The 22754-nt window shown below is 37.4% G+C and overlaps 1 protein-coding gene across 1 annotated transcript; it reads right to left on the reverse strand.

Moving 5' to 3' along the window:
• Window positions 1–367: 367 nt before the first annotated feature.
• LOC139164385 (pancreatic alpha-amylase-like) lies at window positions 368–21370 on the reverse strand. The gene is made up of 11 exons (XM_070746433.1): window positions 21227–21370; window positions 18350–18604; window positions 15756–15902; window positions 11812–12009; window positions 7157–7387; window positions 6636–6769; window positions 6414–6536; window positions 5899–5998; window positions 4489–4610; window positions 3770–3895; window positions 368–2894 (listed from the first exon to the last, which is right to left on the reverse strand). Exons 2-11 carry the CDS (start codon window positions 18515–18517, stop codon window positions 2705–2707), a joined length of 1539 nt encoding a protein of 512 aa, XP_070602534.1. The 5' UTR covers window positions 18518–18604; window positions 21227–21370; the 3' UTR covers window positions 368–2704.
• Window positions 21371–22754: the final 1384 nt, after the last annotated feature.

Below are 22754 nucleotides of genomic sequence, written 5' to 3' on the forward strand. Positions count from 1 at the left end.
TTCTTTTTATTTCAATATTATAACAATGGGTATGGATTTAAACAAGACAGAAAGTTTGAACACTCCTTTCTTACAGGACCAGCACAAGGACAGGAATTGTCACAAGACAGTGTAAGCTTATGTCACAACTCCAGATAGAACATACATTATTAGGTATATTTTTTCTGTTTAGAATGTGATTTGTTTTTATATTTACTTCTTCTTTTTCTGTATAAGGACATGTTATCAACTATAATTTGTTATTGGCAGACTAATGACACATCTTGGTCATTCCAAGCAATCCTTTTATGTTATCACCTTGGGATTTTTTTTCTATTTTCTTTGTATTTCAATATTATAACAATGGGTATGGATTTAAACAAAAGACAGAAAGTTCTCATTTGGTGACTGGTTTATTGTCAAGATAAGCCAGTAATTTCTTTAATCTGATTCTGGCTATTATAAATTCAAAATAAAACAAGATACAGCTTTAAGTTAAGTTATTCTGTAATACTTCCTAATATTTACAACCATTTTAAACATATCTTTGGCAATGGTAAGGGTGTGTATGTGTGTGTGTCTTTTGAGTGTATGTATATATATATACCAGAACTTTATGTTAACAGTGTATATAACACTGTTTTACTCTAAGTGAAATAATTACAGAAATACATATGTTTCTGAATGGCAAATAATTTTCACATCCTGTTACACTTGGCATTGAGCCAACTTCAGACTTACAAGCTTGGTTGCTTAAGGGTGTGTTCATACTCTTGTACCTCGCAATCCCATTTTGTTCCTATTTTTGTTTCTAGGAAAATCCTGCTAAAAAACATTGCTAGGATTTACCTTCTCCAAAATCTACCATAGCTAGCTTTTGTGGTCTCCATCAGTTAAATATAGGAAAAACAAATTCAATTCAATACAAACATTACCCACAGCTTAAGCTACCTATCTCTATAGACATCCCCTATGCAGAGATGGTGGGAAACTGTAATGGTATGTGGGAATGACCTTGCAAGAAACAACCAGCATGTAAAAGACAACTCAGCCCTCAAAAGGAGGGACAGTTATGGGAAATGTTTCAGAAGAGACCCTCGCTAGTTTTCTGTAAAGTAAAAGGAAAGTGGAGAGGAGAAATACTTTCGCTCATGCAAGATTCTCTTAACAATAAAGATAACACTCCTGATTGTGTTTCTTGTATGGACTACCTCAAAGAACTAATGAAAACTCATTTTAGGGGGATAGCCCCTATCTTTCTCTTGTCATGGAACTCCATTTGTTGTCAGGACAAAATACATGTGAAGAATAAAGTAGAGTAGAGTAGGAATAGGGATGGGATGAGATAAGATAGGAATAGATTAGGATAGTTGGAAGGGACTTTCCTGCTCAGGCAGGAAATCCTATACCAATTCAGACAAATAGGTGTCCAATGTTTTCTTTAAAACTTCCAGTGTTGGAGCATTCACAAGTTCTGGTGGCAATTAGTTACACTTATTAATTGTTTTAACTGTCAGGAAATTTCTCCTTAGTACTTAGTACTCTCCAACCATTGCTTCTTGTCTTGCCTTAAGGTGCTTTGGGGAATAGCTTCACTTCCTCTTCCTTGTGACAACCCTTGAGATATTGGAACACTGAGATATTGGAATACTGCTATCATGTCACACGTAGTCTTTCTTTTCATTAAACTAGACATAAACCAATTCAACTGGAAAAAAATGACTCTAGAGCTAGGATAAATTCATGCATTATTGTTACCAAAAGGTGGTTGTTTGAAACTAGTTCTAAACAGTGGTAATTCTGTGATGAATTATTATGTATAGCAGGAAGCCAATCCCTGGTCCTGGGTGCTTCTTGAAAACCATCTCCTCCCCCACTCTGTTGCTAGTTTGCAGAGCCAAAAATATTGGGGATTACTGATATGGAGAGAAAGACCCCATATTATAGAGGTCAGAACTAGCTACTGATGGGATGAAGACCAACCTGTGATGGGACAGTAAATGTTGTGACTATTTTATAGATTATTATGCTCTCTCTTAGGACTGGCCATCTAAAGTTATTTGAGGAAGAAGCATGTTAATCAATATATTCATCACTATGGTAATCTTATAACCAGAGGGCACATATAAAGTAGCATCACTTTGACCTGTAACTAATGTCTCTATTTTATGGTTCACTAATGTTTTGAACACTCCTTTCTTACAGGACCAGCACAAGGACAGGAATTGTCACAAGACAGTGTAAGCTTATGTCACAACTCCAGATAGAACATACATTATTAGGTATATTTTTTCTGTTTAGAATGTGATTTGTTTTTATATTTACTTCTTCTTTTTCTGTATAAGGACATGTTATCAACTATAATTTGTTATTGGCAGACTAATGACACATCTTGGTCATTCCAGCATTGTGTAAGGTATAAGGCTACTGTGGCAGGCGTACCCCAACGTTCAGACTTTGTCATGAGAATACTCTGAACCTGTGTACACAATAAACCTGAGTTACTCCATCCCTTTTTTGGTCTTCGTTCCCGAAACTGGTGAACTCATTCAGCTGCAACAATTTGAGGTACATTTAACAAATTAAATGTAACAAAAACCCACAACAAAACAAAGACCTTTTTTCAGTAAACCAAATGGAAAAACTATTGGAAGACAAAAATGATTTTGAAGACATCCATTACTTTGGTAAACAAAATTGCTGAAATAAGTTTCTCTTGCTGAGATTATAATTTTGCTTTTGTGTGAATGGCAACAAATGGATCCTCAGCAAAATTGCTAATGTTAAAATCAGCAGTGCCATCTCCATGGACTTGGATTTTAATTCCGGTACAGTTACTACCCTCCTTCTGTCCAGATATAATATCACAGTAAATTCCTTCAGGAAGGCCAGTTTGCAGCGTGGCACTCAGATTCCTATTAATAAAGAAAAGTATTCAAATTAGGCAAATGTAGAGATTTTAAATCATACACCTTTATTCCCTAGATTTAATTTTGTTGCTTTGAGACTCTATTTTGTAATACAAAATCCACAATACAATGCCTAACATTGGTATTCAATTTCCCAGTTCCAAATCAAAGTGTTATCTTATAGCATTTAAAGTCCCGAAGTAGATTATTATATCAGCCTTTTTTTGATAACATCTCTAATTTTTCCTATAATAGATATGTACTTCATCTTTTCCTGTATTTCATTTGTTTAAGAATGTTTTGAGTTGAAATCACAAAAATCCTCTTATGGGACCGAATCTCTTTGCAAAGTAGTTTATACACTACTGTTGCTATTATTTTTTGAGTTGTGTGCGACCATATTTTTTTTTCAATAGTAGTTGGTAAAGGTGCAAACCCGAAGATCAGCTAAAAGCTGGCTAGAGTTGTTGGAAGTCAGGCAGCATACTAATTAATTAATTAATTAATTAATCAATCAATCAATCAATCAATCAATCAATCAATCAATTAGTAGCCTAGAGAGTAGCCTTTTCAAGTCCAGTACATTCCAGAATTCTGGACTACAGATCCCATATTCTTTATCTAGAAAAACCAAGGGCAAGGTTAAATGAAAGTTATGGGGTCTATATTTTTTGTTTGTTTTTTGAATATTCAAAAAACCAAAAAAAATCAATAAATATATATTAAATATATATTAAAAGAAAAAAGAAAGTCATGGGGTCTGTAGTCACAGTACTGAAAGGCATTTGTTTGGGAAAGGCTGCAAGACTGCAATTTGGGAACTTGGTCCCAAGTTCCAACCAGATGTCTGTCTCCTGTATGTAAAATCCCTGTTTATTTACCAGTCATCATTATTGAAGACAACAAATCCTTGGTTACCACGACCGAATGCCACTTGATTGCTCTTGTTGTCCCACCAATTGGTAAACGGTTGCCCGTCCACAACATTGCGGAAAATAACCATATTCCTTGGAGAAGAGAAGGGAAAATAGTTATTCAAAATCTTGACCTTCGTTAGCTTTCCCCCAGCTTGATGTGTTACATGTTCTGATTGGAAATTATACAAATTAAAGTCTAATTGGTCTAGATTCTAGAACAGCGATGGTGAACCCCTTTTTGGTTCGTGTGCCAAAAAAATCTGTGTGCATGTGCTAGCACGTGCCTACATCCATGCCTCCCCAAGCACACACACACACATCCCGCTGTCTCCTGCACAGGCCTCACAACGGATGCCTGAAGCTTAGGTATGGCAAAAAACAGTCCAATGAGCCAACTGGAAGTTCAGAAATGAATTTCTGATTGGCCCATTGGGCTGTTTTTCGCCATCCCCAGGCTTCAGGAGGCTTCCCTGAAGCCTGGGAAGAGCAAAAACAGTCGAAAAGGCCAAAAATGAGCTGGCTAGTGCGCACATGCACGTTGGAGCTGATATAGCCCTCATGTGCCCTCCGATATGGCTCCGCATGCCACCTGTGGCATGCGTGCCATAGCTTCACCATCATGACTCTAGAAGATGACAAGATCTGGGAAGCATGCGTATCTAGTAATTGTGAAATTTTCTAACCTTATTTGACGCCACCGATGTTCACAGATCCAGCCGTTGCCACAGGTTGTATCTGGATTAATTGTTACAGATTTAATTGATCCATCTTCATAACTTGGGGGACCAACCCAGGAATTAATATCCTGGTGGTAAAATAAAAATTAGACATGAAAAGAAAATGTAAAAAAAAGCAAAATTAAAATATATAAACTAGACTATGCTGCCTGACAAGCATAATTTCATTTTCTTTCTTTTATACAAAAAGTCCATAAAGGGTTTCCAGTCAGCAATAAATGTTTTCTCTCGAATCAAACGTCTTAGTAAATTCTATCATCTTCACTAACCATTCCTATGTTTGTTTGCTTGTTTAATTCTTTGTTTGTTTGTTTTACTAAGCTTATTTGCTGCACATCTCCGAAATATTTCTATCTTTGTGCATACAATAATTTCACTATGGTTATATAGTATGGTTATAGTATACAGAATTCCAATTTTCCAACTATTTATCCCTCAGGCCCAAGAGGAAGACTTATATAGGCAAATCAATTCATGAAATAAATTTTAAGATAAAATACAGGAAATAGTATAAGGGCAGACTAGATGGACCATGAGGTCTTTTTCTGCCGTCAGTCTTCTATGTTTCTAGGTTTCTATGAAATGTAACAGAATTGAGAATTTATCTTCTAGTCCAACTCCCTGCTCAAGCAGGAAAACTTATACCATTTCAGAATTTCTTAGAAATGGTATAGGCCAGGTAACCTGCTTGAGCAGGGATTTGGACTCCAACTCTGTTATTCTCTTATCTTCTGTTAACTGGCTGTTGTCCAGCCCATTACTGAGTTCAGAGTCACAATCTTGGAGCTACAGACCAGGTGCCAACTAAGGATGATCTCATTTATTCATTAAATATATTTGACTGTAGGCTTCATGTGAGGGTAACAAACTTTCTCAGCCATATTCTGCCTCTTGGTCACTTTAAGGGTCCCAGCAAGTAGGATGGGTTGGTTAACAGAAAAAAAATCCCTAAAGCTTTGAAGAGAGAATATTTCATTTAAATCCATTTAAAATATTCAAGTCCCCCAAAAAGAGTTCAAACTGTTTGACCTGACAATTCTACAGGTTCTTGAGAACCATAAATTATATGATAGGAATTCTTGTCACAGATTGCCTATCTCTGGTACAGATATTGAACGGTATTATGAATGCCAAGGATGAAGAGGAATCAGCCTGGTCACATCATTGTCCTAATAAAAGGCACCTAACAGGACATCTTCAGAGAAGGGCGGCATACAAATGTAATGAATAATAGTAATAATAATCTAAGATTCCTTCTTTGTTCTGGTGATGTTCAACTACTTTATGTTGAATACATAATTAATAGATGCCACTCATTTCCCCAAACTGTTTGTTATGTTTGCAAAACATACTGACCTCTCCATTTTCAAAACATCTTGGCCAGCTGAAGCTTGACATGATCCTTGTAAAGCCATATGGATGTGCAAGCATGAAGCCAACTCCCATTTTATATATCCTAAATATGGAATTTTAAAAAAAACCACAGAGAGAAACTCAGATTTGTATTTCTCTAGCCAGAGAGACTCAATCAGGTCTTCCGAGCTCAATGATTTTGGTGTCCGAGATCAACAGAAAAAGAAACCAAACTTCATTCCATATACGCAGAAGCAATTGGATTGATAGTTAAATCTTTCTTCAATACAGGTATTTTAATGGACTTGAGGGTAGGTGATTAGTTTAAGGGATGTAGAACAGGCCGCATGGCACACACAGTTTTGCCTACCAAAATAAAAAGAACTGAAAAACTCAATAAGAATAATTTTGAGAATTGTTGCTAATATCACAAATCTCCCCCTACTTGAGGCAGCTGTCTCAGTTAGTCTACATCTAACTAGAAATCTCGCAAAAGGACCTTTAGAACTGCTTCTCACCTGGAATCCCAGAAGGTTAAAATAGAAGCTCCACCACCTCCATGACTTCTCTGGTTATCATGATTGTCCACAAAGACAACAGCTTTATCAGAAGGCATAAAACTCCAGGCTTCGCCCCAGTTCCTTAAATAAAAAAAAAAAAGACAGCAAGAGTCAGATTAAGTGAATGCAGTATGTCAATGTGTTAGGAATCTTTTTTTAAAAAATGGAAAGCTGAATTACTTCAAATAAGTCATCTTTTCTCCATGCCACTTGCGAATGACTGTCCCTAGTTTGGCACCGTATTTGAACTCAGTTACTCGGCCGTTTCCAAAGTACTCGCTGGATGAAATGGGCTCCCCACCTAGATCAATGACCTGGTGAAAATTAGAAGAAAAGATATTGTGGCATACAATCTTAAATGAAAAAAAACCCACTATATAGTTTGTGTATTAAAAAAAAGGCCCCTCCGAACATTAAGCCATCAGCATGCAATCTAAAGTTTGTGGCATCAATTAAAGTTGACATATATTCCACACCAGAATTGAAATTATGATGTTTTAATCTACAATTTTTAAATTATTTTCATTAGGTGACTTATCATAACAAATGAGGTTAAGTTCTCATGTTCCTCTACTGCTTCCAACTTTGCCTTTTATCTGGAGCTGGAGGCCTAAGAAAATGTTCAACCTTGACTTTTTTACAATCTTTGTTATATATTTGATATTGATCCTTAACATAAAACAGATATGTAGGCAGTTTACCTCTTGGAAGATGAATGGCCTTGTCCCTTCAGCAAACCATTTCGTGTTGAGATTTTTTAGTTTGTCTAAAAAGGCTTTCATATCCCCAGGCCACATGTGCTTGGAAGCATCAATGCGAAATCCTGCTACACCAATGTCAATTAGGTGATTCATATACTCGGCAACTTTGGAACGCACATAATCCTTCTCTAGTGCAAGATCAAGAAGACTAACAAGGCGACAGTCCCGAACCTGTTCAGAAAGTTCATTTAAAGAAATCAACATATCCAAAACACGTTTTCCAACATAAACAGTTATTCTTTGACTCTGGCAACCAAAGAACATGTTTGTTTGTTTGTTTTTTGTTTATTTGTATCCTAGCTTTTATTTTTTACAAGTAACTCAAAGCGTCAAATTTACCCAACACACATTCTTCCTGTTATATTCCCTATAACAAATTGTGAGGTGAGGTGATGAACCCACCTCTGATACATACATACATACAAACAAACAAACATACATACATACATACATACATACATACATACATACATACATACATACGTACTCAAGTTGAGGGGTCAAGCTTTCGAATGGGTTGCAATGATAAAATTTAGAATTACAACAGATATAATCTTATGTTAAAATCCCTAGCTGTAGCAATTTGAGAACCAAGAAATACTAATGCAGATTTGTGTTTTTGATCAGACTTCTACAATTTAAAGGATAGGGGCGTTAGAGTGTATATACACATTTACAAGGATGAAATTCTCATGGATGACTGCTAAAAGAATCTAGAAGAGTGAACTCAACATTAAGACTCAAATCAAATTCAAATTTGTTTCTTACAAACACAAGGCCAAATGCAAAGAAGATAGCAATATATGGTGCTTCACAGTAATTTACAGCCCTCTCTAAATGGTTTACAGAGTCAGCATATTGCCCCAACAATCTGGGTCCTCATTTTACCAAACTTGGAAGAATGGAAGGCTGAGTCAACCTTGAGCTGGTGAGAACCGAACTGCCAAACTGCTGTGATCAACCAAAGAAGCCTGCAGTAATGCACTCTAACCACTACATCATAACAAAAAGTATTGCATCCTTCTATGTATATCTATGTAGATGTGCAGAAGAGAAAAACAATAAGCAATGTCCAAAAGTAATTAAGAACATTGTTACTAAAATAAGCCCAAATAAAATAAGAAGTTCCAATCCTAAATAATGGTGTTACAATTGACAGATATGGATTTTCAAGTCTACATTGGAATCTCTCTCATCCTATCTCAGGGACTGCCACATAGGACAAAGGCCTACAGCCTTCAGGATACAGATTAAGCTGCCATGTTTCTGAGATAAAAGAATATCAAACTAAGTAATATAAGTCATGAAGGCAGGATTCCTTGTATGACTTCATAGTCAGCAATATTCCAGGAGAACAGTGACAATTATTCAGGAAATCATAGGATTCAATGTAGACTTCATGATGTTCCTCAAGCAACAAAATGCTATTCACATTGCCATCCTGTCCATGAGGAGATGCCAGCTAGCAGGTCTTCATAGAAGAGGTCTAAACTGAAGTTTGGAGGATGGGGCTGATTTGAAGAGTAGTGGGCGGCATGAACTGTGTGTTAGGGCTACTAACACACAGTTCATGCCGCCCACTACTCTTCAAATCAGCCCCATCCTCCAAACTTCAGTCAGTTTGAGAGCAGAAGTTAATTATGCTAGCTCTGTTTCAGGCATCCTCATCCCTTTAATTTCAAAGTATCTTATGAAGAAGGTATAAGGATGTTTCCCACCAAGCCGACAAAATTGGAACAGGATGAAATTACCAAAAGTTCGAATACCTAAGATACATGCTGTTTTCTTAAAATAGAAAGCATATTTTATACATTTTTTAAACAAATTGTAACATATTAAAAACAGTATTTAGTCTCAGAGGAGTCATTGTAGCTGAGCTCTTGACAGTCATCCCAAAACGGATTCACCTTGCGTGATGGATTTGGGAGGGATGAGAAGAGTTTCTATTCTCCCAATCTTTTGTTTATATCTCCAGTTTTCTATAATATGTTTCTAGTTCATTACCTGTTACTGAACTGATTATCTGCAGTTGATACACGACTTTTGCAATCAGTATTATATCTGTATTTTGCTTTTTTTAAAGTTTAGTTAGGAAACAGTCCAGAGAGATTGTTCGGCAGTTACAAAAACTTGCTTATTGCAATCCATAAATAAAATTGACTTTGAAAATTCACTCACTGTGGGCAGGTAATTTCTCTGTGCCTAGCATAAAATATAATGCAAGGATATAGAACAGCGTCCTCTCATTAATGGCACATGATTAAAAAAAGGATCGTGTGGAGACTCAGCAGGTGGCCTTCTCTATGGGTAGAATTACCATGCACTCACCAGAGTGTTAATGTTTTAATGATTTCATTTAATAGAACATATTACAACATGGCAACATACAACTCCAGAACTGCTGAAGCAGAAAGTATTGAACTAACATAAACAATGTTTATGTTGAGTAGCAGTAGCAACAGCACTTATAGACTAAGTTTATTAGACTGTAAAGTCTATTAGACTGTAAAGCTTCACAGTGCTTTACAGCTCTCTCTAAGCAGTTTAGGAAGTCAGCATATTGCCCCCAACAATCTGGGACCTCATTTTCCTGATCTCAGAAGGATGGAAGGCTGAGACAACTTTGAGCTGGTCAGGATCAAACTCCTGGCAGTCGGCAGAATTAGCTAGCAATACTGCATTGTAACCACTGTGCCACCACAACTCTTTCTACCCCATTTATAGATCACACCAAGCCATACCGTAGAGTAGACGTACACATTATGTGTCTGTGTGAGCATACATGTGTGTATATATATGGTGTGTGTATGAGAGAGAGTGGGGGGGAAGGAGGGGGGGAGGAAGAGAGGGAGGGGGAGAGAGAGAAATGTTCTATGTAAGACTTGGAGCTGGAAAAAAATGTCACAGAATGAATAGGAGGAAAAAAAGTTTTGTTAGTTTTGAGAGGCAGTGCTGGGAGATTTAATATGCAAGCTGGCAGACACTTAACACATTTTGCCCCTTAAATTTCCCTTAACATTTGTTTTAAAAAATAGTCGAGCATTGGTGAGAATAGAGTGTTTTTTAAAAGGAACCTGGAATTAATCTCCTTCCAAGGCTGAAATAATAAATTTTGTAAATTCCTCTAGACATTACCAACACAGGTGCAAATATCTGCCCTTTCTACTTTGTCAAGAGTCCTAATGTGGCAGAGGGACCACATGCAATCCACAGATTGCTGACCCCTATTTCGGCAAGGGAAGTTCCAGTCTAGCTAAGCCTTAACTGCACCTTTAATCATCTTGATCACAGCAAACAAAACTTAAGAAACCCTTATCTATGCATTTACCGCAATTTAGGATTGCTTCTAAATCAAAAACTGTGGTCAGTATTTACTATTTTAAGTTTCACTTTCATGGCTCAAACTGTCATTCATATTAATCATATGTTGTCAATTTTGATGACAGAAGAAGCTATGGCTAAGCAGACATGAAAGCAAAAAGATGAGTTATATTTTGGCAGTTGTCCTGAAAAAGACACATCCTTCCAAACCCAGGGTCCACTGAGGATCTGACCCACCAGCCACAGCTTTTAGATAGGAGGCAATGGGTCCAAGAAATGCTTATAGTTCTATACAGCTCACAACCAAGATGTAAAATTCTGCCTAAGAAATCCTAATTGATTTTTGTGCAGATTTTATTCTTCGGTTCAGATTAAATATAATTCTAGTAAACTACACATACGCACATGCATACAGGAATTTTACTTGTATCCACTTTCATGTGCTCAACGTTGTGCTTACACTAGACCTTAATCCTGTGAAGTACTGAGCTAACTTGGTAGCTAAGTCACCAGGCTAGAAAGCAGGAGATCGTCAGTTCAAGTCCTGCCTTAGTTATGAAAACCGGCTGGGTGACAGTCTCTCTTCAATCAACTTACCTAACAGAATTGTTGCTGTGAGGACAATCATAAGGGAAAGATTTGTTGTTTGCTGCCTTGCAAAAATAATAAAGGCAGGATACAAATAATTTTTTAAAAAATAAATAACATTAAAATAACTAACTCATGAAAGATCAGCATGTTATTCCAGGGTGTTTATGTTCTATCTACAAGTGCCATAAACCTGGTATAAGAATTAGGTTGTCTATATGTAGTCTCATTGGGCATGACTCTTTCAACCATGAAAAAGTAAAGAACAGAATGCATATATATACAAGTATTCATCAAATTAGTTCATTTAGTGACAGTTTGAAGTTACAAAGGCTATGAAAAAAGTGACCTGGGATTGTTTACACAGCTGTTTCCAGTGCAGCATCCCTCTTGATCAAGTGATCAAAATTCAACCACTTGGCAAATGACTCATATTTATCACAGTTGCACTGTCCCTGGATCATGTGGTCATATTTTGCGATCTTCTGAAAAGCAAAGTCAATGCGGAAGCTAAATTCCCTTAATTACCGTGTTACTAAGTTAACAACTCCAATGATTTGCTTAACAACTACCGCAAGAAAGGTCATTAAAAGTGGCAAAACTCACTTAACTCTCACTTAGCAACCAGAATTTGGGGCTCAATTAGGGTTGTAAGTCAAGGACTACCTTTTAATTAAGAAAAGTACCTGGTAGAGATCACTGTAATTTTCTATCTCTCCGCTGGCGGTTTTGCATTTCCCGTCATTGAAATCCCATCCAGAGTACGGTACAGCTGGAAAATCTCGCTTGTATGAATCAAAGTAGCTTCCACATGTAGAATGGTGGCCAGATCCAGCAGCAGTTCCACACATATGGTTGACAACAGCATCCACATAAATGTATACCTGAACAGAGAATAATCAATCAGGTTACAGCAAGTTGAAAGGAGGCCTTGCTCTATGGGCATGGGAGGGAAGTGACATCAAGTGCTTCCTGGGACATCATATTCTTTTAATGACCCCATAATCCAGTGATGGTGAACCTTTTTTTCCTTGGGTGCCAAAAGAGTGTGGGCATGTGTTATCACACATGCGTGAGTGCCCACACCCATAATTCAATGCTGGGGAGGGCAAAAACAGTTTCCCTCGCCCCCAGGAGGCCCTCCGGAGGCCAGAAATGGCCTGTTTCCCAACTTCTGTTGGGCTCAGTAGACTTGTGTTTCACTCTCCCTGGCTCCAAAGGCTTCCCTGGAGCCAGGGGAGGGTAAAAACGCTCTACCCATCCCCCCGGAGGCTCTTTGGAAACAAAAAATGCCCTCCCAGAGCCTCTGTGTGTGCCAAAAACCACACACATGCATCTTAGAGTTGAACTAGGGCAGGGGTGGGCCATTAATTTTGCCATAGGGCCGCATGAGAAATTGGAATGGTTTTAGAGGGCCAGACTAATATAATTAACTCAGTTCTATCCAATACTGTATATTATTGGGTAGAACTGAGTTAATTATATTATAATTATAAATTGTAAATTATAATTATATATTATATATTAAATTATATATTATTTATTATATATTTTGAACACCCGGTTCTTATCTAGAAAAGTTGGTCCGACCTCCGTGGGCCCGTCTTGCACAGGTCTGAACTAGGGCAACAGCTTGCATGCCAGCAGCTATGGCTCCGCATGCCATTGGTTCGCCATCTGTGGCACCCATGCCATAGGTTCGCTATCACTGCCATAATCCCTTGTGGGCCAAGTCGGGGCAACTGAATGGAGCTGAGTGTTTACTGTTCAGAAGCTCTTCCTTTCGTCAATGGGGAGGTACATTCAGCAGATATATCCTCATCGTGCCCAAAGAAAGAAATATCTGCCTCTACCTAGGATTGAATTCACAGCCTCTCACTGTAAGGTGAGAGCTCCACCTGTAGGCCACTACACCATTAAATACTTCCTGGGAGCATCGTGCATATTATATAATCCATGCCTGTCCCACAGTGATGTATGATACCATCCTGTGACATCATAACACTGCTCTGTGACAATGTCATATGAACACAGCCTTCATCTTTTTCACCAGTCACGAGCAAGAAAGATATTCTCTGGTTTGTGCAAACAAATAGCATTGATTTCTAGCCAATTGGAATTAGAAGTGTAGCTTTACAAAAATAAGACCAAAATCCCCTTATAAACTATAGATCAGGAAGTCTCTAAATTCATTCACAATTTGGCCTTAACTAGAAAATCATTTTCTCAAAGTTACCACAATAGGGGTATATTAATGCAGTAGCTAATTGATTGTAAAGATAACTAAGAAAGACAACACATATATAAATGCTTAGAAGTGTTGCTACACAATTGTAAGGTATTATAATTGCATATTCCCTCTCTCTTACTGGCATAATGCAAGATGCTGCAACATTTGCAAATTGCTTATATTCAATCTATCTTAGGAACACTTTTTCCCTTGGGCTTCTATTACTACCTTTGGAAGCTACCCAACTGCCCTTTGAATGATACCATCTGTGCACCAGCCTCAGTTAAAGGCACAGAAGCCACGTTCTTGGCAAGTTCCCTCTTCCCAGTGATGAAATTCCTTCCCACACTGAAATTTGCCAAACTACCATTCTGAGCTTTGTATGCTGACAGCATCATGGCCAAAGGATATCAAATAAAAGATTTTGTGCTTGCGAGGGCGATCAATCCGTCCCTTCAGAACCTATCCAATCCTAATTTACATTTCACCTTTGTAGGACAGACATAAAAAGAGAAGCAATGAAACAATTTACGAAAACCAGTAGATGATTTCACAGTCGAGATGAAGTTTGCTTTCCCATGCTGTGTTTTTTGAATGCTCCTTGCTGATCTTTTCTCCTTTCCAAATTTAGAGATGGATGGTGGCTGATTTGTGTTCCCAAAATAGCTCCTATTACTACACCTGTATTATTTAGACCCAGCTTGTACATCAGGCTCCTAGCTGACTAGGAATGATGCAAAACATAGCTCTCCCAATTCCCAGCACTAATAAGTCAACATCGACTGAGGTGTCTGATGTCAAATGATAATTATGTCAAATATAATTTATGTAATTCCCTACATTTTTAGGCACTGAGAGTCCCATCAATTACATTTCTTATCATTTTTGCAACTGAGTGTTTCTGTATGTGCATATGTAATTGTATCATATACTGTAGCAGTAATATCAAAAACCCAGCCAGTAGCTTTTGTCCTCATTTTGTTAAATCAAAGAAAAGAGGACCTCAGGCAGTCCAACTGTCTGGGTTGGTTCTGCAACCCAACAAGACCCAGACTTCAGAGGATAATCAAAATGGCAGAAAAAACAATTACTGCCAATCTGCCTTCCATTGAGGACCTATGTACTGCACAAGTCAAAAAGAGGGCTGTGGAAATAGGACCCCTGGTATCCTGGACATAAATTGTTTCAATTTCTATCCTCAAAACATCACTATAGAGCAGTGTTTTTCAACCAGTGTGCCGTGGCACACTAGTGTGCTGTGAGACATGGTCAGGTGTGCCGTGGGGAAATTAAACATGGGTCCCCAAACTACGGCCTGCATGCTGGATACGGCCCGTGGAGGCCATTTATCTGGCCCGCCGCCAGCCGCCTCCATCTGAACATCAACATTCCCCTCACAATCCCTCCAGCTATCAGCGACAGGAAGAGTAGAGGCACAGGGAACGCTCAGTGACCAATCACCTTCTAGGATTCATCCCGACCACTAGTGATGAACCAATAGCAGGCCGCCTCTCATCCACACCCAGCTCGGGCTGCTGCGCACTTGTCACTGTGTGGCCGCGGCAAGTAGTTGAAGCTGCTCCTCCCCGTGGTCCCGATTTCTAATCCTGGTCAGGACTGGAGGTAAATGTTGCCACCAATAGATGAAGCCTCAGCCCAGGTTTCACACTAAGTGAGTATAAATACATTTAGAAACTATATTATTAATTATGTGTATAATATAGTATGTACTGTATTAGAGTGTCATTTTGTGTCATTTTGGTTGGTGGTGTGCCCCAGGATTTTGTAAATGTAAAAAATGTGCCGTGGCTCAAAAAAGGTTGAAAATCACTGCTATAGAGCACTGCACACCAAGGCAACTAATCAGAAGAACAGTTTTTTCTCAAATGGCATCATTCTGCTAAACAAATAATTCCCTCACCACTGTCATACTATTCACTAAGGCTGCATTACTATTACTACTAGTGTTTCTCACCATTCCTATCACCCATCTCCTCCCACTTATGGCTTTAAGACTGTAATTTGTTGGTTGTATCCTTACAATTTATATTAAATTCCTTGGGTGTCAAATCACACTTGGTCAATAAAGAATTCTATTCTATTCTATTCTGTTCTGTTCTATTCTATTAGCATCAGGGAGATTAGATTTTATTGCACTCAAATTTGTATTTTCTGAAATATGATTATTTGGAAGGTCTAATCTTAAATTAATGACTAGGATATTCAGAACAATTTTCTAAATTAATCCAATTAAATGGATTCCATTTGAATTGACTAAAAGGAGCTGGTCCCACCACTAGTTTGAGAAAATGCAAGCTATAATTTAAGAATCCATATCACTTGTATGAAAGCAGAATTACTTTGAACCAAAGGTCTTAAACAGAATATCAGATCACTTACACCAACATTGTTACATCTGTTCACCATGTCTTTAAATTCAGTCTCATTTCCAGATCGTGTACAGAGCGTGTAGCTGACGGGTTGGTATCTTTCCCACCAAGGTCTCCATGGTGTTGTAATGACAAGATTTTCATTTGGAGGAGAGATCTATGAATTGAATAACATCACCCAACAACACAGAACATTATTTCAGTAGCTCAGAGGTAGGCTGAAAATCCTTTTTTACAGAGTCCATGGAACTACTGTGTTTCCCCCAAAATAAAATCCTGTCTTAGATTTTTTTTGAACCCCAAAATAAGCACTTGACCCTATTTTTGGGGAGGTGTTATTATTTTGGGGCGTGTGGAGCAAGGGGGAATCCTCTTGCCGTTTTAACTGATTTCCAGCTCTGTCTCCCTAACCCTAACTAGAGGAAATGGCAGGGACTGGCTGTGCATGCATTTAAATATTTTCAGGGAGGGGTTGTTTTCTGGGGGGAGGACTTATTTTCAGGAGATATCTTCAAGGAAACACGGTATAGAGATTCTCTATGGTACAATCCTTATCTTGATTTGAAAGCACTTGGGTTTCTTAAGAAATACAGTACTTTAAAAAAAAACAGTTGTGAAAAGCCCAGAATGCAGAAAGCCCAGTCTTTCCTTAATTTTTTTCAAGTTCATGGGTTTTCTTGAAATCAGAAACTTTAAAGAGTGACAAGAAATCCTATGAATTCTGCTTCAGTTAACCAAAAACCAGTAAAAAAGCCTTCTCACTTTGTAAAGCTGTCCCTCACACAATCAGTTTCCCCATCCTTTCAAAATAAAATATTTATTAGGAGAAAACTAGGAAAACTAGCTAGAAGACTAATCCACTACAGGAGTGAATTGCACTCTGAATTCACCTCTATTACTCCACAAGAAGAACACATAATCCATTTGATGCTCAGAATATTATTTGATCATAACTGGACAGTAGGCTTTCTTGCCCATTTGACAAAACATTGATTTCTACCAGATGGCAATAAATTTTGAATATGAAGTAAGATTGACTGCCTTATTTTCAATGTAAATAAAAACGTCTACTTGGCTAATAAAATAAACATAATGCAATGTACATGAAACATATAGACTGCGGAGAGGGGCAGCATACAAATCTAATAAATTATATTATATTTTTATGTCAGCTACACCCAGCTGGAAATGTTACTATGTCTTCATTGTATATAATTTCTTAACAAATTACTGGAAGAACATTCAGTGTACAGTATATAGAAGACCAGAACTCTAGTGAATATATGTTAGACAGAATGATAAATTAGATGTTACTGATTAAAGTAGGTTGTTTGCTATACATTGATTTGAAAACTGTAAATAAAATACTGGTCCATAGGATGGAAAGGTATAACAATCAGCATCAGAGTCTGCGGAGAGGGGCGGCATACAAATCTAATAATAATAATAATAATAATAATAATAATAATAATAATAATCTGAAAGAGTATCACCATTAGCAAAATGGTCATCAATAAAAATTCCTCAGCTTTAATATTCTACAGTGCTTTCGTTTCCACAATCCACATTATACACGATGTAGTCATTAAAAATATAATAACATGATTTTGCTTTTTTCTGTTGTGACAGAGTCCTTATGATTGATGAAGTACTTAATTAAATAGCAGCTGAGGTACTGAGATTGCCATATTGAAAATAAATGTTGAATAAATCAGCAATCTGATTGTTGATGCAACAATTCTTCTACCAGTAGCCACCTCACTACTTATTAATTTGCCTTCATTTCACCAAATAGTTGGATGCTTGGGGGAAAAAAACCTGAATTGCAAATTATATGCCTGATAAATTAGTTGAAACGCAGTAACTGTTGTTACAGTAACAACAAAACATGAATTTACATCACAAATAGGCTGATGCAACAATTTCACTGCCACATCTTTACAAAAGGTTCATTTATTTTGGCCAGTCCTTTCCAAACCAAGCTATAGAAGCTCCCTGGATAAAAAGTAAAAAGTCTTCAAGGAAAAAAAACAAAGTCCAGTTGCCTTTTTGAAAAAAGCACTTTTGGAACAACCATGACCTGAATGACTGAGAATAGATCAATTTCCATTGTTCTTTAGATGTGTAAACTTCAAGTCCTAGAATTCTCAGTAATTGCCACTCTGAGAAATCCTGAAAGTTGAGTCAGCATACTTGAAAGATGATTTACTGATTTATATCATGAAAACATTTCCACAGCCCTTCACTATTGCTAACGTTGTTGAATTTCAATTAAATTAAATATTTATTTTCTTGGAATCAGAGAAATTGTGCCAATTTAGAGAGAGACGGGAGGGAGGGAAAAGGAAAGTATGAAGACTAGAGGGAGTGTTGTGTGAAATAAAAAAAGGAATTTAGGGATGGCAAAAGCAGCCTTAATGGTATAAAATATAATGACTGTATTAATGAAATAGAAAATATGTATAAGAGTATTATATTATTATTGAGAAAATGAAATGGTATATTTGTGGTGTAAATATTAAAAATAAAAAAAATTGTAAAAGAGAGAAATTGTGCCAAAGACATAGACATCTTTCCCAGAAATTACCACCAAAATGTACCTACCTGAACTCCACCAAATCCATTAGGTGCTAAGTAACGTTCGCATTCAAGAGCAATATCATTCCAACGCCATTCAAAGAGGTGAACAATAGATGTCCTTCCAGGCAATGTATTTGGGTTGTACTGAGCCCAGCAAAGTTCCAGACCAGCAAGGAGAATTAAAATCCACATTCTGCCTTAGGTAATGGATCTTTCTTTGCTCCCAGTTGCAGTTTTCAGTACTGTATTTATATTTCTGGTACAGTTCAAAGTACACATCTGTCATGAGACATTCAACACAATTGGCTACATTTAGCAAATTTCCTTCAAGCAAAGGTCATGTCACTTGATGATTTAATCAAGAGAAACAGGTGAAGATAAAGAATTGAATTCCCTGGGGGAAACTTTGAATGCATAAACCAAGATAAGATTCAGACGAATTAATCACATCCATGTCTTTTGCAAATTGTATTAGATAGTGTGCTATCTATTCAAGGACAATTACAAGTAAAAAAAAAAAACCTTAAGAGGCCTCCAGCACATAACAATATGTTCTTTATAACACTTATTCCTCCAAAGAGCAGAAAATGATACATAATTTAGCCTAGCATTAAACCATGTGCACATCCTAATATAAGCACTACACACCAGAACAATTAAACAAAAGAACAGCTTTTCCCAAATGCCCTCACTTTGCTAAAAAAATAATTCCCTCACCACTGTTAAACTATTTACTAAGTCTGCACTACTATTAATATTTTCATCATTCCTATCACCTATCTCCACCCATTTATTACTGTATAACTGTAACTTGGTTTGTATCGTTACGATTTCCAATAATAACAGAGTTGGAAGGTACCTTGGAGGTCTTCTAATCCAACCCCCTGCTTGGGTAGGAGAGCCTGCAATACTTTAGACAAATGATTATCTAACATCTTCTTAAAAACTCCCAGTGTTGGAGCATTCACAACTTCTGGAAGTAAGCCGTTCCACTGGTCAATTGTTCTGTCAGGAATTTTCTCCTTAATTCTAAGTTGCTTCTCTCCTTGATTAGTTTCCACCCATTACTTCTTGTCCTACCCTCAGGTGCTTTGGAGAAGTTTGACTCCCTCTTCTTTGTGCCAACCCCTGAGATATAGGAACACTGCTATCATGTCTCCCCTAGTCCTTCTTTTCATTAAACTAGACATAATCTGTTTCTGCAACTGTTCTTTGTATGTTTTAGCCTCCAGTCCCCTAATCATCTTTGTTGCTCTTCTCTGCACTCTTTCTAGACTGTCAACAGCTTTTTTACATCGTGGTGATCAAAACTGAATGCAGTATTTCAAATGTGGCCTTACCCACGCATTATAAAGCGATACTAAAACTTCACGTGATCTTGATTCTATCCGTGTTAATGCAGCCTAGAACTGTTGGATTTTTTGGCAGCTGCTGCACACTGCTGACTCATATTTAAATAATTGTCCACTAGGGCTGCAAGATCCCTCTCAGTTACTACTGTTGAGCAAGGAACCACTACTGTACCTGCGCATTTTGTTTTTCTTGCCTAAATTTAAAACCTTTTTTTCACCATTGAATTTCATTTTGTTTGATAGTCTGTCAAGATCCTTGAGCCTATCTTCTGTAGAGTTGATTATTCTTGCCAGTTTGGTGTCATCTGCAAATTTGATGAGTTCCCCATCTACCCCTTTGTCTAAGTCATTGATGAAGATATTGAAGAACACTGGGCCTAAAACAGAGCCTTGGGGTATTCCACTGTATACTTTCCTCTATGTAGATGCAGTTCTACAGTGCAGCTGGTTAGCCAGTTTTGAATCCATCTGGTAGTGTGGTGTCTAACCCACATTTTTCAACTATCTAGTAGTAGGTTATGGTCTATTTTATCAAATGTCTTACTGAAGTCCAAGTAAATTAAATCAACAGCATTCCTCTGGTCCACTAATTTTGTCACTTTGTCAAATGTAATAAGATTAGCCTGGCATGATCTGTTTTTAACAAACCCATGTTGGCTTTTGATTACTTTGTTTGCTTCTAGGTTTTCATTGATTTGTTACTTGATTATCTTTTCCAGAATCTTCCCTGGTATTGAGGTCAGGCTGATAGATCTGTAGTTTCCTAGATCTATTTTTTTTCCTTTTTTGAAGAAACTACATCAGCTCTTTTCCAGTCCTCTGGCAGTTCCCCAGTCCTCCAGGATCTTTGAAAGATATAGTTCAATGTTTCTGCCAGTTCCTTCAGAACCTTGGGGTGTAATCCCTCTGGTCCTGGTGATTTGAACTCGTCTAGGGTAGACACGTGTTCCTTTACCATTCCCTACATTTAACTTGTGTTCCTGATGTTTTTTGTGATGTTTTTGATAGGTTGGACTGTTTTTTCCCTTTGCATAAAGACAGATGCAAAAAACAAGTTAAGTAGCTCTGCTTTCTCTGTTGTCACCTTCTTGCCACTTTCTCCCTGAAATGGATGGTTTCCTTGACTTCTATATTTATATTGACTGTATCCTAATGTGATTTGATTGCCCATTTATACCCTGACTATCATTAAGTGTTGTACCTTATGATTACTGACAAATGTATATTTTCTTGTGTGTATATTAAGAGCATATGCACCAAGACAAATTCCTTGTGTGTCCAATCACTCTTGGCCAATAAAGAATTCTATTCTATTCCATTCTATTCCTTTGCCTGCTTGAGATTAAATGACAAAAAGTATATAGCATCCTAAACCAAGAAATGTCATCTGAATCAATAAAAACCCACATAACTCTCCTGTTATCCTAATAATAAACACAGAATATAGTAAGGCGTAAAGTCTTGCTACTTTTCTATGGCATCAAAACCTGTGGGCTGAAGCAGTTACCCTTCTCTACACAAAGGTAGGGAGTTGATACCTTGTCTTTACCTCAACACCTCTCTTGAATTGGGGGATATTTTGAGTTCCGCAGATTGGATTTATTCTGCACTGGGGAAATTCTGCATGAAGTGCTGTAACTATATAGTGAAGTGGCAGAGATGAGTTTTTCCTCTTGCTTATCTGTCACCAGTCCTGCAGCCAAAATGAGATCAGTGATTAGTATTTCATGTTTTAAATTTGTGATGCACAACTTGGTTTAGGCAAGAAACACTATTATTTTGGTGGTAGTGGGGGGACTATTATTTCCTGTCGAGTGCTGAAAGGAGATAATCATTTTTCTGTTTTGATCCTTTTTCCATTGATACCCATTGATTAGCAGAAGCAGCTAGACGAGTGATAAACATTCTTATCAGGAAGTTAAGTTTTTTCATTAGTCTTCCAAAGCTTCAAAATAGTTTCCACAATTATCAGTCAAGGCTGTTTTAATAGAATGAAATGGAATGAAATAGAATTCTTTTTTGGCCAAGGGTGATTGGACACACAAGGAATTTGTCTTTGGTGCATATTTAAAGTCTATGAGAGATAAAATTTGAGCACTTTTTATTGAGGCTTGTTGGGAGATGAACAATGAGGCTGAATAACCACCTTCATATCTTGTTTATAGTTTTTCCAAGAACACCTAGCTACCAGGAATTGGATCCAATGGTAGAATGACTCTACAGGGTAATATTAAGCTGATTGAACTATAAATGGGATTTATTTTTTTAATAAACTTCCAGACAGATTTCACAGAATGTTAAGTGGCACAGATTACGTTTACTGATAATATGTAAGGCAGCCAAGGTGGGCTATTGCAACTATCCTGGTTTTTCTCAATCTTTGAGCAAGTATCATTGGCATAGAACATATCCTTCTGAACCACCAAAAGGGATTAGGCATGGGAAACCTGTTGTTGTTGTTGTTATTCTCCTTTCTTTTGTCTAATCAGTATTGACAAAGGGCGGGAGGGAGGGGGGGGAATCAAGCCAGTGCTACAGGGCCTTATGTTCTTGCACCTGGCTTTAGTATTTATATGAGATGCTGGATGAGATCATCCATTAGTTTGGAGTATGATATCATCAGGACACTGATACTTAGTGATAAATCTCAAACACAGGCTGAATAAGTGATGTTAACAAGATCTTATCTAGGTGACTGAAGATTGTGTGGGTATAATGGGGAGGAACAATCTCAATTCTTAACACTGTGGGGTATTTGGACTACCCAGAATTGAAAATGCAGTAGTTTTTATTCCAAAAGTTTTATTTCTCCCTTCAGCATTGGCACACATTTGGGGTGTTTTCTTTGAAGGTCTTCCTTGCATAATTCATCTAATGGTCAATTGATTGTGTCCATACTTAGCCTGGGAGGACAATCATTCAGGCTTTGTTTACCTTGTATTTGGACCACTGCAATGCACTCTACATATGGCCATCTTTGAATACCATGTCTGATACTGCAGCTGGTCCAGTACACAATGGTAGATGGTTATGGACATGCCACAATCTATTCACAGAACGAATCTGCTTTGTAAATT

This window comes from Erythrolamprus reginae, chromosome 3, assembly GCF_031021105.1.
Source record: "Erythrolamprus reginae isolate rEryReg1 chromosome 3, rEryReg1.hap1, whole genome shotgun sequence".
Classification (NCBI taxonomy): Eukaryota; Metazoa; Chordata; class Lepidosauria; order Squamata; family Dipsadidae; genus Erythrolamprus; species Erythrolamprus reginae.

Bases quoted from the DNA above. Each gene is read 5' to 3' on its own strand.
- LOC139164385 (XM_070746433.1), bottom strand. From the start codon at position 18,517: ATGTGGATTTTAATTCTCCTTGCTGGTCTGGAACTTTGCTGGGCTCAG. The intron at 12,010-15,755 runs GTAAGTGATCTG...TTCTCTGTTCAG, and splicing joins ACAGATGTAACAATGTTGGT to GTATACATTTATGTGGATGC. The intron at 2,895-3,769 runs GTAAATAAACAG...CTTTATTAATAG, and splicing joins GTCTTCAATAATGATGACTG to GAATCTGAGTGCCACGCTGC.